Source organism: Marmota flaviventris, chromosome 12 (assembly GCF_047511675.1).
Source record: "Marmota flaviventris isolate mMarFla1 chromosome 12, mMarFla1.hap1, whole genome shotgun sequence".
Classification (NCBI taxonomy): domain Eukaryota; kingdom Metazoa; phylum Chordata; class Mammalia; order Rodentia; family Sciuridae; genus Marmota; species Marmota flaviventris.
In genome coordinates, this window is record NC_092509.1 from 59,075,502 (window position 1) to 59,092,949 (window position 17,448).

The following is a 17,448-nucleotide window of genomic DNA, read 5'->3' on the forward strand; positions in this document are numbered from 1 at the left end:
TTCTAGTTTGCAAATGATTGCCTTGAAAACAAAGAGGGCAGTGGACTTTGATTATGTTGCTCCATTGCTTCTTACTTTCCCTGACTTAAAAGACATCAGTTAGACTTCTTGCTTGAAAAGCAATAGAACAACACAATCAGTTACTTGTTACTCAACAATCATTTATTGTTTCTGTGTTCAAGGCACTGTGTTAGGTGCCAGGAGAGAAAGGATGAAACTACAGATAAAAGTGGACTCTGCCCTCCAGGAGCGTACAATCTAGTAGGTGAGATTATTTGCAGGTGAATAACTAATACCAGACAGAGACAGAAAGTACCACAGGAGATAAAGTACAGCAGGAAGCTTTCTTAGTTCTCAACTTCAAAGTTAAGACCAGGTCACGGGAAACTGATTTGGACTCTTAATTCCACCGTCATCTGTGTGGCAGGCATGAAAAGGCAGCTGAAAGTACGTACTAGGTTCTGATGAACTGAGCTGCATCTTGGATTTTGGTTCCCCAGTTCTCTCAGCTGAGGTTCCAGTGATTTAGCAATGGTGCCTGCTATCACTGAAAGAATGCCAAGAGAAAAATGACAATACACGAATTAAAATACGCACAGGAACTCCTCATGGTAGTATGCACTGGCTGGGTCCTCAGTACTGCCTTTATAGAGGGACATGGTAGAGTGGGTAAGGGAGAGCACTGGACTAAACATCAGGATTTCAGATGCTCATACTTAATGAGATATTGGGCAATCTTTAGGCCTCAAGTTTTAAGACATTAAAACAAATAATCTCCAAGGTTCTCTGCAACTCTCAAATCAAAAAATATAAATTAACTTTTAGCATCTTAGCCATAGCTATTTTAAAGTCAGTGCTATTGTCCCCTCTTTTTCATCTTTCACAGAAAAGCCCCTGAAAAAATAAAAGCTAGATCTCCTCCACCCCTTTCTTGACTTTGATACAGACAAGCAATACAAGAAAGGGAGAGTTTTTATTTTTTTAACTAGTTAATGCTTCAGAAGTAAATCATTCCTGGTTCTTTGAATAGGCACCTATTTGCTCAGCCCAGGCACCTTGTGCCACATGTGGAATTGCAGCCCAAAGTTCTCAGCCATGTGGGTTTCAGTTTGGGCTATTAAGAATACTTGAATAAAAAGGTGAAAGACTTTGGTCAAAAGTTCTCCACTCCTTTGAGCTACTTTAAGTAAACCATTTTCTCTCAGTTTCCAGGATTTAAATTTTCCAACAGCTTCACTGTTTTAAAAACTTGGGCAGAACACTGAGAGGCACTGGCAGTTAGGGAGGATTATGTTTTAAACAGAATGTGCTTCCAAGGGAAAAAGTTAAGAAAGAGATGCAAGCAAAGTAATTTCTGTTACAGCTTCTTGGCCCTTTGCCCTGCAGAAATAAGATTACCATAAGGAGAATTTCTGTGACTCTTCAGAGGCCAGCAGGATCAAATTTACTTTGCCTCCACCTCTCTCTTCCTTAAATGTGTTTGTTGCCAGAGCACCACTTCTATCTCTGAAACATGGTCTGTTTGCATGGGAATTTAGCTTAGTGGCTCCCTTGCTTCTATTTCAACCAAAGCTAAAGCCGAAAGTCTATGCAACATTAAATCTTTTGGGGACCACAAGGTGTGTCATGCCAGAATAAATAATCCCTTTGGACTCGGTCATAGAATAATCATGGTTTGCCTAAATGCCAACGCTTAAGATAGCAATATTAAAGCATAAGCTAGGCCTGAATGACCCACCAGGCTCATCTGACATCATGAGAGCTGAGAGACAGCTGGGGGCAACTGATCTCAATGTGGCAGGGTTTACAAACAGCGCCAAGAAACTGAGTTCTGTTAGATATTGCTATGAGCACAAAATGGCTTATATTGGTTCTCAGTTCACAAAGTAGTCAGTGCAATAAGAACAGAAGAAATGCAGTTAATCCCGGCACCAAGCAGAGCACTAGTAGGCTCAATTTCACTGACAAAAGAACAATTCTTCCTGCTTATAATCTTATAGAAGATTCTTCTACCAAATCACTTCTCCAACCCCATTAAATAAAAAGAGATCAAAAACAGTTGAATCAATTGCAATACAAAAATAAGACCCTGCAAGCACCAAGGAGATTGTATGAGTTTGGGGGTGATTGTGGAGACAGTAGCTTTTAAATGAAAGCTCCTGATAAAAATCTTGGTTTTTTAAATTTATTTTCCCTTTCTATAAGCAAGAATTACATTGTATCTGGGCAAATGGCTTATAATATTTCACAAATTCTGCAAAGAAATATAAATTTTTGAAATGTCATTTTCTATTAATATTCTTATAGAAAGACTTTTAGCTGACAACCCCATAAATCTTTAAGACATACTATTATGAAGTTGCCACAATATAGGCAAAAAGGGTAGGTAACTTTCTTTTTTTCTTTTGTCCAGATTAACAGTGTTGTTTTATATTCTGACTCTTCAGTAGACTTGAAGACAATCTGGCTTATCAAGTATTCCCTTTTAAGGTGTGTCCTTTATTTCTTTGGCATGCAAGGCTGACAAGACAGTCCTACTTCTACATACAAATAACCTTCTTCAACACTCAGATGATAAAAAACACCTTCATGTGTTGGGGTTCAGGCTAATGTTGAGAACCAGAAATCTACAAAAACTCAATTCATGTTTTTTAAATACTTTATATGGTAAAAATACAGCAAAAATAGTATCTTATTCAAAGACGAAAATATATACTGCTATGGTCACGGTTCTAAGGATGATGTAAGTAGTCTCTGGCTCCTCAACTGTGCACTGTACTGTAGGTTAACTCCAACCACAGCTTCTTCGGCTTCAGTCATTTATCAAAGCTAAAATCATACTGTGAAAAGAAGAAATTAATGTTACTAATGTTACTAATGTTTCCTTTTTAGAAATGTTCCTACAGTCTGGTCTGTCCAGACTTCCATCCCTGAGGGTCATCAAAGAATATTCATTTGAGTAGAAGACAATCATGTTTTACCCAAAAGGAAGAATATTTATACTAGGGATTCTTGATGGCCTAATTCTTCACTAAATAATAAGTAATTAGGGGTGAAGGTGGGAGTACAACCTAAAAACAATATGGGAGTATATGTTTAAAAAAAAAAAAAAGGAGCCTATATGCAGGGTGGGGAACAACCTTTAATTATCTCACCAGGTCTTTGCACAAGCTATTGCTATGCCTGGAATCCCTCTGCCCTACTCCTCCACCATTCCTCCACACACACACTTGGGCTTCCATGACCAGGAAGGTGCACCTCCTGAGGAGGCCAGCCTCAGACCAGAGCAGTTGCATGGCTCCTTCCATAGCTCATCATCTTGCATGCTCTGATCTATGAGCTCCTCCAAAATGAGAGCACGATCCCAACACTTGCACTTTCACGTCCCATGTGACACCCTAGGACAGCAATTGTGAAGCTCAGAGCTCTCCACTGCAGGGATTCTGCATTGCTCCTTTGTGTCACTCGCAGTGCTTTACAGTGTCTGACACATAGCAATCATCCAATAAATAATCTTATGAAATCACCTCAGTTGAACAATGATAAAAAACAATCCTTTCCTTTTATTTATCAGGGATCAGACTTGCTCTGCTGAGATCAAATGACTAACATGCACAAAAATACCCTTATGATACTAATGGTATAAATGATTAGTTCTCTAAATTTAACCATATTAAATATACACAATGAACAGCACAGATTAATGGTAGTAGCTGGTATTTTTGAAAGACTTTTGAGCATTTACTATACACTTCAATATAAATCTAAGTGCTCTACAAGCACCATCTCACTTAGTCAACACTACAATTCAATGAGGAAGGTATAAGATCCCATTTTCCAATGAGAAACTGAGGCACAGAGAAGTAAATATACCTGCCCCAAGTCACACAGGAAGTGGTAAAGCCCAGCTTCTACTTGGTTAGCACCTAATTGAAACTCAAAGGCATTAATTTCACCATTCTCTAAGAAAGATGAACATTTTTTTTCTTTTTTCCAAAACTTTAGTTCTATTGAACAACATGCCAGATGTGGCAGACAACAGAATCAGAATAGGAGCAGCATAAAAACTCTGCAATAAAAGCTGGTAATTTGATAATAAAATCACTTAAAAAAAATAGCAACCAAAACCAAGAAAAAAAGTGCTACAAGGTCATATTCTAAAACTATTCTCTTTCATCCTGATCCCTGTAACTATGAGTGACACCAAGGGATGAGTAATAGCAAAGTGACTGAAAATGACAAGCTGAGAGGGAAGAAGAAAGAAAGAAAAGAGAGAGAGAGAAACAAGGAAAGGAGCAGCTGCCAGGTACACCAGTTATACAGTTTGCTTATCCTTCATTTAGTTGTAAAAAGCCATATCTTAAAACTACTACTACTTTCCTGGTGCTGGGGATTCAACCCAGACCTTTCACATGCTACAATTCTACTGAGTGTTGTATCACCGAGCTACAGTCCCCCTAATGGCTTCCCAATTCCTCCCGCCTGTTTTCCCATTGCTTTAAATTCAGTGACCAAGACAAAGAAACTCTTGTGCATTTTTAAATCTCAAGACCTCAGGTCTACTAAGCCATATGACTGCTCCTCAATTCTATGTTTATTCTCAAAAAGCCTGTCTATAACATGACCCCAAGAAAGCTCACACTACCAAGATGCAGGGAATGTCTGCTCAAGTTTACTCTCCAACAGTGTGAACCCTTCAGGGGAGAATGAAAAAGGATAACCTTAGCTATACCAATTCCACCTAGTTTTTTTGTTTCTGTTACTTCAGAAACAAATACAAAGAAACATATGACAGTAAAGATACCTTCCCATAGTTTGACCTAAAAAATGAAAATATATGCATCATTGTATTCTTTTGTTTATTTTCTTTTTTGAGATGGGGGTCTCACATGTTGCCCAGGCTGGCCTCAAACTCCTGCCTTAGCTTCTGGAGTAGTTTGAACTACAGGCACACACCACCACACCCAGCTTGTGTTCTTAATATTAAAATTGTTTGACCTTTAATTTCATCTTTATTTTTTTTTTTTTAAAGAGAGAGTGGGAGAGAGAGAGAGAGAGAGAATTTTTTAATATTTATTTTTTTAGTTCTCGGCGGACACAACATCTTTGTTTGTACGTGGTGCTGAGGTTCGAACCCGGGCCGCACGCATGCCAGGCGAGCGCGCTACCGCTTGAGCCACATCCCCAGCCCTAATTTCATCTTTAATACCTAGATTAAAAATTAAGCCCATTAGCACTAAGGTAGGGCACAAGAACCAGAAACTGATAGCAGTGATTTCTTTTGCCCTAGTTTTCAAAATAAAACTCCGAAAAAAGCAAATAAAATGAATGGTGAAAAGGAACTGAACTCTAACTTTTTTCTTTTTCTTCAGTACTGGGGATCAAACCCAGGGCTTCATGCATGCTATGCAAACATTAATACTGAACTATATCCCGGTCCTAAACTTTTTTTGAATTGGGGAAAGAGGGGCTAGGAGTTGAACCCAGGGCACCATCCCTCTGAGGTATACCCCAGTCTTTTTGATTTTTTTTTAGACTGAGACAGGGTTGGCCTCAAACTTTCAATCCCCCTGTCTCAACCTCCCAAATCACTGGGATTACAGGCATGTACCACCATGCGCAGCCCTAAACTCTAATTTTAATTTATTCTTTGCTAGTGGGTAGATTTAACCCAGTAAAGGAGGTCCATAAGGCAGCTTTGTCAGGCAGATGCCTGACAAAGTTTATGACTTTAAACTATTTCAGATAAAAAAAAAGCATTATCTCCATATAATTGCTATTAAGATTCTTACAAGGGTAAAAGCTTAGTTTAGTATAAATTTTTCCTAAATAGTTCTTATGCTTGTGCAAAACATTAAAATTTCAAGGGCTAGAGGTGTAGCTCAGTGGTAGAACACTTGCTTAGCACACATAAGACCATGTGTTCAAGGCCCAGCACCACAAAAAAATGAAAATTTTTTAAAAAGGAGAAAAGTAGAAATGATCTAATTAAAGATTTGATACTAAAGTTAAGCCTGATTTCTAACTCCCTACAGGCTTAATCAAATCATAGAGTGGCATTTTTTTTCCTCCCCTTTGTTCTGTTCTATAAATCTATGATAGATAAAGGAAAATGTGGTATGTTCATCTCTAAAACATAAGGGAATAAATTTACGTTTTAAACAAGACTACACAAAGCTTCCAGTGTGTGACAGTCAATTCTTCATATTAATTCTTACTTGCATATATTATAACTAGAAGACATACAATTAGACCATTTAGAACCAAGGAAAATCAGCATCACATCTAAATTCCTTACTGCCAAGAAAGATCAGCCCAATTTGATGTAAGTTGTTGAGATCCGCTGCCAGTAGTTTAACTCCCCAGAAACCCATAAGAGGGATGGTCTCTGGGGGTACATATATTAATGCTTGTGATAGGTGAAACCTGCTACAAGTAATTCCTCACAGCTAAACACTAGGGCAAGAAAAGAATAGCCAAGACAGGGGCTAGAGTTGTGGCTCGGTGGTAGAGCACTTGCCTAGCATGTGTGAGGCACTGGGTTCGATTCTCAGCACCACATATAAATAAATAAATAAAATAAAGGTCCATTAATATCTAAAAAAAAATAGCCAAGATAGTTTTAAGCATGTTGATAGCCTCAATGACTAAGAAATTCACATAAAACCCCCAAAGTTATGCAATATCAATGCAAAATCTACTATAGTAATAACTTATCCATCAAAAGCAGACATGGCATCTTTTTAGATGACATGGCATCTTTTTAGAGTTTAAAGAGAACTTTAAACTCACCTATAAAGATACATGAAGAAACAGAGCAAGTGGAAACCAAGCTTGATCATGGCTTCTTTCATGTGTGACTTCAGTTGCCCTCGATTGTGTATTTCCGTTGGATCAAACACTCCCATGTTGCCACTTGGCACCATAATAAAACTGATAAATTAAAGGATATACACATTAAAAAGAAAATCAAACTGTTAGCGTAAATATTGAAAAAAAAATAACAAATAATAATCAACCTTTAAATGTGAACCCATCAGTGCAGCTTTTAATTCAAATCAAATATAGACAGAAATGGTGTTGTGGGCTACCACTTAGTCTTCCTCTGGAAATTATAATACTGTTAATTTTTTGTGTAATTTTTTTATCCTCTGAAACAAATACAGTAACATTCTAAAAAGGGATGTTTTATGCACTGAGAACCTTTTATCCATCTCCTGTAGAAAACTACCAAACCAGTCATCCATCCCTACAGCTCTTTTCCAGTATACAAAGGTTAATGGAGGCTCTAAAACCAAACTAATTTCTCATCAAGTTCTTAGAAACTTCTTTATAGGATATGGAAAATTAAGAAAACTGGATAACTTTGTATATGTCTGGGTTTCAACATCCAGACTGTGCTATTTGTGTAACATACGTGTTTTAACTCAGCACTGTTTATGATCTCTTCTGGCTTTCATGTCCAAGTTTCTAGGACAATCTGGTTTCCTCATTCTTGCTACAATGAATCACCACCTCTGTGAAATGCAAAGGCCCTTCTGAGCTCCACAAATCTTAAATTCTCTCCCAAATCCTAGCAGTACACCTATACTTATATATCCAGAGAAGTCTCAAAGAGTCTTATTGTTCTCTGACTTCCAAGTTATCTAAGAAGAGTGTCACTCTTTTTTTTTTAATATTTATTTTTTAGTTTTAGGTGGACACAATATCTTTTTTTTTTAATTTTTATTGTTGGTTGTTCAAAACATTACATAGTTCTTGATATATCATATTTCACACTCTGATTCAAGTGGGTTATGAACTCCCATTTTTACCCCGTATACAGATTGCAGAATCACATCAGTTACACATCCATTGATTTACACATTGCCATACTAGTGTCTGTTGTATTCTGCTGCCTTTCCTATCCTCTACTATCCCCCCTCCCCTCCCTCCCCTCCCCTCTTCTCTCTCTACCCCCTCTACTGTCATTCATTTCTCCCCCTTGTATTATTTTTCCCTTTCCCCTCACTTCCTCTTGTATGTACTTTTGTATAACCCTGAGGGTCTCCTTCCATTTCCATGCAATTTCCCTTCTCTCTCCCTTTCCCTCCCACCTCTCATCCCTGTTTAATGTTAATCTTCTTCTCCTGCTCTTCGTCCCTACTCTGTTCTTAGTTACTCTCCTTATATCAAAGAAGACATTTGGCATTTGTTTTTTAGGGATTGGCTAGCTTCACTTAGCATAATCTGCTCTAATGCCATCCATTTCCCTGCAAATTCTATGATTTTGTCATTTTTTAATGCAGAGTAATACTCCATTGTGTATAAATGCCACATTTTTTTTTATCCATTCGTCTATTGAAGGGCATCTAGGTTGGTTCCACAGTCTTGCTATTGTGAATTGTGCTGCTATGAACATCGATGTAGCAGTGTCCCTGTAGCATGCTCTTTTTAGGTCTTTAGGGAATGGACCGAGAAGGGGAATAGCTGGGTCAAATGGTGGTTCCATTCCCAGCTTTCCAAGAAATCTCCATACTGCTTTCCAAATTGGCTGCACCAATTTGCAGTCCCACCAGCAATGTACAAGTGGACAAAATATCTTTATTTTATTTTTATGTGGTGCTGAGGATCGAACCCAATGCCCTGCGCATGCCAGGTGAGCGCGCTACCACTTGAGCCACATGTCCAGCCCCAAGAGTGTCACTCTTTTTTCTTTCTTTTTTTGTTTGTCCTTAAAACTTCATGTAGTTGGGCATGTTGTTGCTAAATAGAAAAGCCATACAGACTGAGAAACATTTCCCTAGCTCAGGTTCTAGTTTCATTATCTTTTTAAGATCATTCCTGCAAATCTACCCCTTACTTACCTCTACTACCTTCCACTACCTTTTCACATTCTTCTTATGTTTCTCCAACACTTTGTTCTTTTCTATGTCCTTTTTATTATAATTGTACTTTATATCATGCTTAAGAATTGGCAATGAATGGTTTTACACTAAAAAAAAATAGATACAAATAAAATAAAACCTAAAAATATAGAGGCTAGGCACAAGAGTGCAAGCCTGTAATCTCAGTAACTTGGGAGAGTAAGACAGGAGGATGGCAAGTTCAAAGCCAACTTCAGCAACTTAGTGATACTCTAAGCTTGTCAAGATTTTTCCACAATTATTCACAAGACAATATGCTTCATAATAGTACAACTATAAAATTATATCCAATCACTGTTTCTATTATTTTTTAACAAACTTCCTAAATTTATTAAGTCAAAAATTCTGATAAGTTACCTAATTTGAAGGTTTTAAAAATGTAATTTTCTTTGGAGTATTCTAAGAATAGTACACTCTAATTAAAAACTGTATCTACAGAGGCTAGGATTATGGCTCAGTGGTAGAGCGCTTGCCTGGCACGTGTGAGGTTCTGTGTTCAATTCTTAGCACCACATAAAAATAAATAAATAAGATAAAGGTATTGTATTTTAGTATTACAACTAAAAAAATTTTTAAAAAAACTGTATTTACAAACAAAAAGGGCTTACATTTTCAGACTTGCGGCCACACTTAAAAGAAAATTATACTCAAAGCAATGAAAAAACATTTCACAAGTCTTTAGACATTACAAATAAACATGACATGTAAATTTGTGCTTTAACCACAAGACCGAGACATGCAATTACCATTTGCCCAATATTCCAAAGTGAAACAACAAAATTTATACTGACTTAATAAAGCATTTTCATGGAAAAAAGAAGGCTGTTTACTTAAAAAAAAAAAGAAAAAAGTTTAACTGCCCTGACAAAATAGTAAACAAATTATACTTACCGATATATATTCCAAGTAGCAACAGGTAAGTTGAGAAGGAATATGAACCAGTGCAATGAAACAAGCATTAATACAGTGACAATAGTATGGCCAATCAATTCTGGAATTACCCACTGCAAGGAAAGAATACAATATTATGCCCACCACCATGTCTTTCCTGACTATACATGTTATTTGAAACTAAATCAATGAATGTTCAAAGAAAGTTTACAAGCTATTGCTTCAAGATTATTTTTAGACTCAGATGTCCCAGATTTGCATAGTGTTGACCCCATGTAAATGCATCAGGGAGCAGCTTAAATATAAAGCACTTAAATTTCAATTGTGTTTTGTCCTAAGCAAAGGCTTAAAGTCAATCACTAAACAGGTTTAAATGCTAACTAAAACAAAAATAGAGAGTATTATTTATTTTCTATTCCAATATCTATGTTAAAGCCTCTTATTCTAATTTGGGATGGTTAATATGCATTTTCAGGTTGCTTCTAAGTCAGAATATCAATCTTGAAACAATTTCCTATCTCCAGAATCCTTTAAAAGCTTACAATATCAGACCCCTACAGAAGTAGTTTTCAAACTCTGGATTTCTTTTTCTCTTCTTCCTTTCTTTCATTCATTCATTTATTTTGGGGGTACTTTTGTGGTATTTTTGATTCAACCCAGGGGCACTTTATCACGGAGCCATATCCCCATCCCTTTTTAATTTTTTAATGATAGGGTTTTGCTAACTTGTCCAGGCTGGACTCACACTTGCAATCTGCCTGTCTCAGCCTCCCAAGTCACTGGGATTACAGGTATGTGCCCCTGCTTCAAGCTTAAACTCTAAATTTCTTGCAGTGGGCTGTACTCATCTTTGTTTTACACATAAACACTTACCTGAAACAAGATTTAGGCACTAAGATTTAACCTTATTATGTTTGATTTACTGACTTTTAACTAAGTCCTCTGTTTTGTCTCTTCCCTCAAGAGTATGCCTTACTGGGGCTGGAGATGTGGCTCAAGCGGTAGTGCACTCGCCTGGCATGCACGCAGCTCTGGGTTTGATCCTCAGCACCACATACAAATAAAATAAAAATGTTGTGTCCACCGAAAACTAAAAAATAAATATTTAAAATTCTCTCTCTCTAAAAAGAAAAAAAAAAGAGTATGCCTTACACCTGACTTGTTCTAAGAATAAGAAAAGACCAATACCAGGATTATATTCTCCAGGTAGGAGCTTGGAAGATTCTTCTCTGGAGTAATTTAATAGATCAAGGAAAAAAACACCGTAGAGCAGCAGTACATGCCTCTAATCCCAGTGACAAGTTCAAAGTCAGTCACTTAGTGAGGCCTTGCATCATAATAAAAAATAAAAATGTAGCTCAGGGGTAGAGTACCCCTGGGTTCAATCCCTAATATAAATAAATAAATAAATAAATAAATAAAAAGCGATAGCATCAAAGAAAAAATACAAGAGAGGCTAACTCAGTAGTAGAACACAAACTCAGAGTGCACAAAGCCCTGTATTCAATACCCAGCACCAAAGGAAAAAGAAAAGACTACAGAAAAATTTCCCTGTTGAAAGAGTCTATTACATGTCCAAAACTATGAAAAGGGACTAAACAAAGATATCTAAAGACATACCACTGCAAACTTTGAAAACACTAAGGATAAAGATTCTAAAACTTCTGTGGAGAGGACAGTGGGTAAAAAAAGTGATCATATTAAAAGACTAAAAGGGCTGAGAATGCATTTCAATGGTGAAACACTTGCCTACCATGTATGAGGCCCTGAGTTCAGTCCATAGCACAGCAAAAAAAGGAAAAGAAAAAAATAAATAAATAAGAAATCAAATGGTGTAATCCCAGCAGTTCAGAAGGTTAAGGTAGGAGGATAGCAAGATCAAAGCCAGCCTCAGCAATTTATTGAGGCCCTAAGCAACTTAGTGAGATACTGTCTCAAAATAAAACATAAGGGGTTGAGACTAAGCTCAGTTGCAGAGCATTTGCCAAGCGTGTGTGAGGCCCTGGGTTAAATCCTGAGCGCCACATAAAAATGAAACAAATAAAGGCATGCTGTCTATATACAACTACAAAAAAATTTTTTTTTTTTTTAAATAATAAAACATAAAAAGGGCTGGGGTGTGGCTCAGTAGTTAAGAGCTCTGGGTTCAATCCCAGGGAATCAAAAAAAAAAAAGGAAAGAAAGCAAATGGCTTCAATGGCTTTAGATTTTCCAACTTGAACAACACTAGAAAACCACCAGCAATGTCTTTAAAATTCTGAAATTAAAGTCTTCTCCAACCTAGAACCCTATACTCAGATAAACTATCAAGGGTACGGGTAAGATATTTTCAAACATGGATATTTCAAAAATATCCCACGTATTGTGTGTCAAGAAGCTATTCTAGCAAAATGTGGTAGAAGGGCCAAGAAAAAGGAATACATAAGATAACAAGAATCAGGGAATACAAAACAGGAGTCTCAGAATGAAACTGCGAAACACACCTAGAGAGCAATCAGTCCAGGGGACAGTAAGAGTCTGGAAGCCTCGAACAGACAGGTCCCATGGGAAAAATTTAACTCATAGGTTATTTTAATACATTTTACCATATTGAAAATAGTACTGAAGGGCTTTGGAGATGTATCTGAACACTAAGTAACAGGTAAATAAAAGAAAAGTAATTTTTCTGGAAAAGATACCCAGAAAAAAAAGAAAGAAAAATACTATCACTATCAACTGAGGTTCAGCAATAAAAAAAAATCTAGATCTTTTATAATAGTGCATTATGATGTAAACATGGAATATTTCCAAAAAGGAAAATGAAATAATAGGAAAATAAATGTTTAAGTAAAGGAGTACAGAACAATTAAATTTTTTCTTCCATATTGTGAAGTCAATATTTAAAACTGACAAATCCAGAAATAGTGCAAACAAATGAAAAAGAAACAGAGATATAAATACCAGAAAAAAATAAACTGTCCAAGTATTAAAATCAGTTACCCCTTTAGCAAGACAGGACTTAAATGGGTCAGGAAGAGACCACTATTTTTCACTATAAACTTTGCAATACCACCGACTTAGTCGTGTATATGTATAACTTTCATAAAAATTAACACTAAAAAACTACTTAAACTTCAAATCCAAGGAGCAACTTTGTCAGTAGAAGAATATAGTAATCTTAAAAGTAGAAGAGGAACCATTAGAAAGAGGGCTGGGAAGAGGGTTGGAGGAAGGGGAGGGCAGGAGAGGGCAGATGGAAAGGTAGATATGATCAACATACAACACATCCATGTTTGGAAATGTCACAGTGAAACCCATTAATCTGTAAAATTAATACATGTTAATTTTAACTTTTCAGAGATACACTTTTCAAAAAATACATATAACTTTATTTTCTTCATGGGTCAGAGAAACTAAAGTATACTGAAAATGTGAAGACCCATGAAAATTGTTTTTAGGTCAAGCCAAAAACACCTCTCAAGTATCCTATTTTTATTTGAACTCTCATCCAGAAAGTGTTTGTCTGCTTATTGTGAAATGAATTAGGGACAACTGGTTTCCCTATATCTAGATGAGTTCTGCAGTTCAGAGTATTGTGCCAATATAAAGTTCTGACTATACTAAAAGTAAATGGCCTTAAAACAAATCTAATCAATTTACTTCTGTTCAAGCCACACAAGGAAGGTCTCCTTTCATCCTAAAAAAGACAAACTGAGAATTTTACCCATAAGTGGGAGGAAGAGGTTTAGACACAGAAAAAAAAAATAATTATCTTCATAATGAACCTGAGCCCAGACTGAATAATGAAGCTGCCTACTGTAGACAGGAATACACAGAATAAAGAAATGAAATTTCAAGTCAAATCTTATAGCATAATTTTATGATCTAAAATATTGCAAAGCAGCAGTTCTACCAACAGTCTAATGAATATACACTCTAAAATGAACTCTAAAACCAACATGCATTCTAAAATAAAAAATGCATGTTGATTATAATAATCTTTAAAATGGAAAATTAAGAACTGACTTCAATAGCAAAAAGTGAGCAAGGAAATGTCTTACCTTGTTTAATTTTGAGCAACATGATCTAGCATTAATGTAATCACATTCTAAATCAGACAATGTAATTATCTGATGATCAAGATAAGGAATTATACTTTTTTATAAAAATTATGCATTTAGTTTCAGAAAGCATCCCAGTTGCAAGGAAGAGGATGTATCTCAGTGGTACAGCTGCACATGGCCCTGAGTTTGAGTCTAAGCTTAAAAAAAAAAGTTAAAATACTAATTTCCACTAGAAAAGTAGTGTTTATTTATGATATATCAAGAAAATGTCTTTGATGACTTAAAATGTAAATAAAGAAAACAAGATACAAAAACTATAAACACCCCATGGTCACATGCTGGCAATGAATATGTACCAAAAATTGGATTACAGGGCTGGGGTTGTAGCTCAGTGGTAGACAGCTTGCCTAACACATACGAGGCACTGGTTTTGATCCTCAGCACCATATAAAGGTAAATAAAAATACAAGCATTGTGTCCATCTACAATTAAAAAATAAATATATCTTAAAAAAAAATTTTTTTAGGGGCTGGGGTTGTGGCCCAGAAGTAGAACGCTCACCTAGCACATGCGAGGCCCTGGGTTTGATCCTTAGCACCACACAAAAATAAATAAAGGTATTGTGTTCAACTACAACTAAAAATTTTTTTTAATTTTTTTAAGTATTAAAAACAAAAAATTTTGTATTACAGCCAGGAGCAGTGACCCACATTTTAATCTCAGTTACTCAGGAGGCTGAGGCAGAAGGATCACAAATTCAAGGCTAGCCCTTGGCAATATAGCAAGACCTGTCTCAAAATAAAAAATGATTGGGGATATAGCTCAGTTGGTAGCATGCTTGCCTTACATGCACAAGTCCCTGGGTTCAATCCTCCCCCCACCCCATCCCCCCCAAAAATAATGGAAGCATTATGTCTGGCATGGTGGCACACACCTGTAATCCCAGGCTGAGGCAGAAGAATTGAAAATTAACTCTCAGCAACTTGGTGAGCCCTTCTTAAAAAAAATAAAAAGGACTGGGGATGTAGCTCCGTGGTAAGGCACCCCTGGGTTCAATCACCATAATAATAATAATTATTATTATTTAAAAAGTGAAAATAAAAAGTTTTCTTTAAGAACAGGGAAGCACTGTACCCTACACAAATAGTACAGTGCTATGCTGCTGAACAACCATTTACTGGTTGGAATGCACAGTTTAAGTAGTGTAACATACTGGAGTTTAACATGGACTGACAGAAAAAATGTAAAGTTGAGAAACGACTGGAAACTACATCACATGTAGTCACTGAATTTACAATCTTCAACTGTCAGGGTCAACCAAAATATGCACTGGAGATTTCTTTCTTTTTTTTTTTTTAAGTTGTGAGTCAACACGATATCTTTATTTTATTTTTATGTGGTGCTGAGAATGGAACCCAATGCCTCACTCGTGCTAGGCTAGGCGAGCGCTCTACCAGAGTCACAGCTGCACCCTACAGATGGTTTTTTAAATACTCCTTCCCAACACTCAATAAAAAACGGCATAGTGAAGGACACACGTCGCCAGTTTCAGAATGAGTTAACTCCTGGAAGTACAAGGTCCCCACAAGCACTCAAGCCAGCAAGAACAAAGGGGCGGGCAGCGCGGCTGTTGCCGTGGGGAACAACAAGAGGCGGCAAATCGCCGCGGATAGTCCCAGAGCCCGACTGTCCGCGAGAGACCGCCCTGGGCCTCCAACACACTAAAAAAGGGAATGGCGCCGGGGGTCCCCAAGAAAGAGGTACCCTTTTCCTCCCGAGAGCCAAAAGGGAGGCCAAGAGCCAGCCGTCGCTCAGGGCAGGGCCGGTACGGGCGTCGCGGGTATTGCAGTGGGAGGGCGCGATGGCCAGGCCGGGGTGCGCCAGGAGCAAGGCCCGCTCAGACCCCCCAGGGAGGGCAGGCGGTGGGGTCAGGGCACCGAACGGCAGCGGGGCTCCCTTCCCGGTCCTGGGAGCCCACGCCTCCGTCTGGCCAGGCCAGTGCCCCGAGAACCCGAGGCCGCCGCCGGGCACCTCCCTCACAAACCTGCCCTGGTGCCCACCGGGCCCACCCTCAGCCCCGTCCCTCAGGCAGCGGGCCCCAGGTCCCCCTCTGCCCGCCTCAGGCAAGGATACGAAGTAGACTGAGAGGAAAATGAGCGCGCAACAATCGAGGAGCGAGAAGACGAACACTACTGCCTCCATCCTCCTCCTCCTCGGTCGCCGCCGCTCCTTCCGTCAAACCGGCTTCCGAGCCCCTCCCGCCCCTGATAGGCCCTTTTCCCGGCATGCTGGGGCTTGTAGTCCTCGCCTGCACGGCATGCCGGGAGTTGTAGTCCATTTTTCAAAGCAATCGCGGTGGTGTTAATGCATGCTGGGAAATGTAGTCCAGTGGTACGTATACAACCGAAGAGGTGAGCGGAAACTCTAGCATCAATCTGATTATTTCCAGAAATAGTGCCAAGCAATTAGTGTTTGAGAATTTACCGAATGCCTGTAAACTGCTGGATACTCAGTAGAAGTTATGTGCCATGTGTGAAATTTTCTTTAGTGTCTGCTCTCAACCCACTTGCATGCCTCAAAGCACAGTTCCAACCTTAAAGTGCCTGGCTTAAAAATTGAGACCCATCAGTCAGTTCCTGATCTCAATTTCTCCGGAACTTTCACAGTTGCTTGCTTATTCTCTTTATAGTAGTGTTTCTCTCCTCTCTAGATGTTAAAATCTTTGAAAACTGAATTCGTTGTCTCAGCCTTTCATTTATTTAACAAATAGTTACTGACAACACCTTAACTATAGGCCAAGAATAGATCTAGGCTCCAGAGATATAGAAATTAGTAGGGCAAACAAGATGCCTCTGTAGTAGAATTGAGTTGGATATACAATAGCAACTAAATGGGGGCGGGGGTAGATCGCCAGTGATAAATTCCATGAGCTAATTACAGAAAAGTCAGTCATTCTTTATAGAGAGATAGTGCTAGCCCAACCTGTAATCCCAGCTACTGATGAGGATGAGGCAAAAGGATCACAAAGTTTGTTTTGTTCTGTGTGGGTTTTTTTTTTTTTTTGTATTGGAGATTGAACCCAAAAGTGCTTTACCACTGAGTTCCATCCCCAGCCCCTTTTTATTTTATTTTGTGACAGGGTCACCCTAAATTGCTTAGGGCCTCGCTAATTTCCTGAGGTTAGCCTGGAATTTGCGAAGCTCCCGACTCCGTTTCCGGAGTCCCTGAGTTTACAGGCATGTGCTCAAGATCACAAGTTTGAGGCCAGCTTGGGCAACTAAGTGAGACCCTGTCTCAAAATGAAATTTTAAAAAGGAATCAGGCTGGGCACAGTGGTACACACCTGTAATCCCAGCCAATCGGCAGGATGAGGCAAGGAGGATAGAAAATTCAAAGCCAGCCTCAGCAATTTAGCAAGGCCCTAAACAAATTAGCGAGACCCTGTCTGAAAATAAAAAATCAAAAGGACTGGGGATGTAGCTTAGTGGTTAAGCATCCCTATATTTAATCCCCAGGTATGAAAAGGGAGAGACATAGGGGTGTAGCTCAGTGGTATAGCACCTGGGTTCAATTCACAGAATCAAATAAATAAATAAATAAATTCACTC

General features: G+C 38.2%; 1 protein-coding gene across 1 annotated transcript; it reads right to left on the bottom strand.

Moving 5' to 3' along the window:
• Positions 1-140: 140 nt before the first annotated feature.
• On the bottom strand, positions 141-16,091 carry Cnih4 (cornichon family member 4). Its single transcript, XM_027954741.3, has 5 exons — positions 15,974-16,091; positions 13,838-13,906; positions 9,798-9,910; positions 6,793-6,933; positions 141-2,840 (listed from the first exon to the last, which is right to left on the bottom strand). Exons 1-5 carry the CDS (start codon positions 16,040-16,042, stop codon positions 2,813-2,815), a joined length of 420 nt encoding a protein of 139 aa, XP_027810542.1. The 5' UTR covers positions 16,043-16,091; the 3' UTR covers positions 141-2,812.
• Between the last annotated feature and the right edge of the window lie 1,357 nt (positions 16,092-17,448).

Bases quoted from the DNA above. Each gene is read 5' to 3' on its own strand.
- Cnih4 (XM_027954741.3), bottom strand. From the start codon at position 16,042: ATGGAGGCAGTAGTGTTCGTCTTCTCGCTCCTCGATTGTTGCGCGCTC. The intron at 13,907-15,973 runs GTATCCTTGCCT...CTTGATCATCAG, and splicing joins TTTTCCTCTCAGTCTACTTC to ATAATTACATTGTCTGATTT. The intron at 2,841-6,792 runs GTGAGTTTAAAG...TTCTTTTCACAG, and splicing joins TTCTTCATGTATCTTTATAG to TATGATTTTAGCTTTGATAA.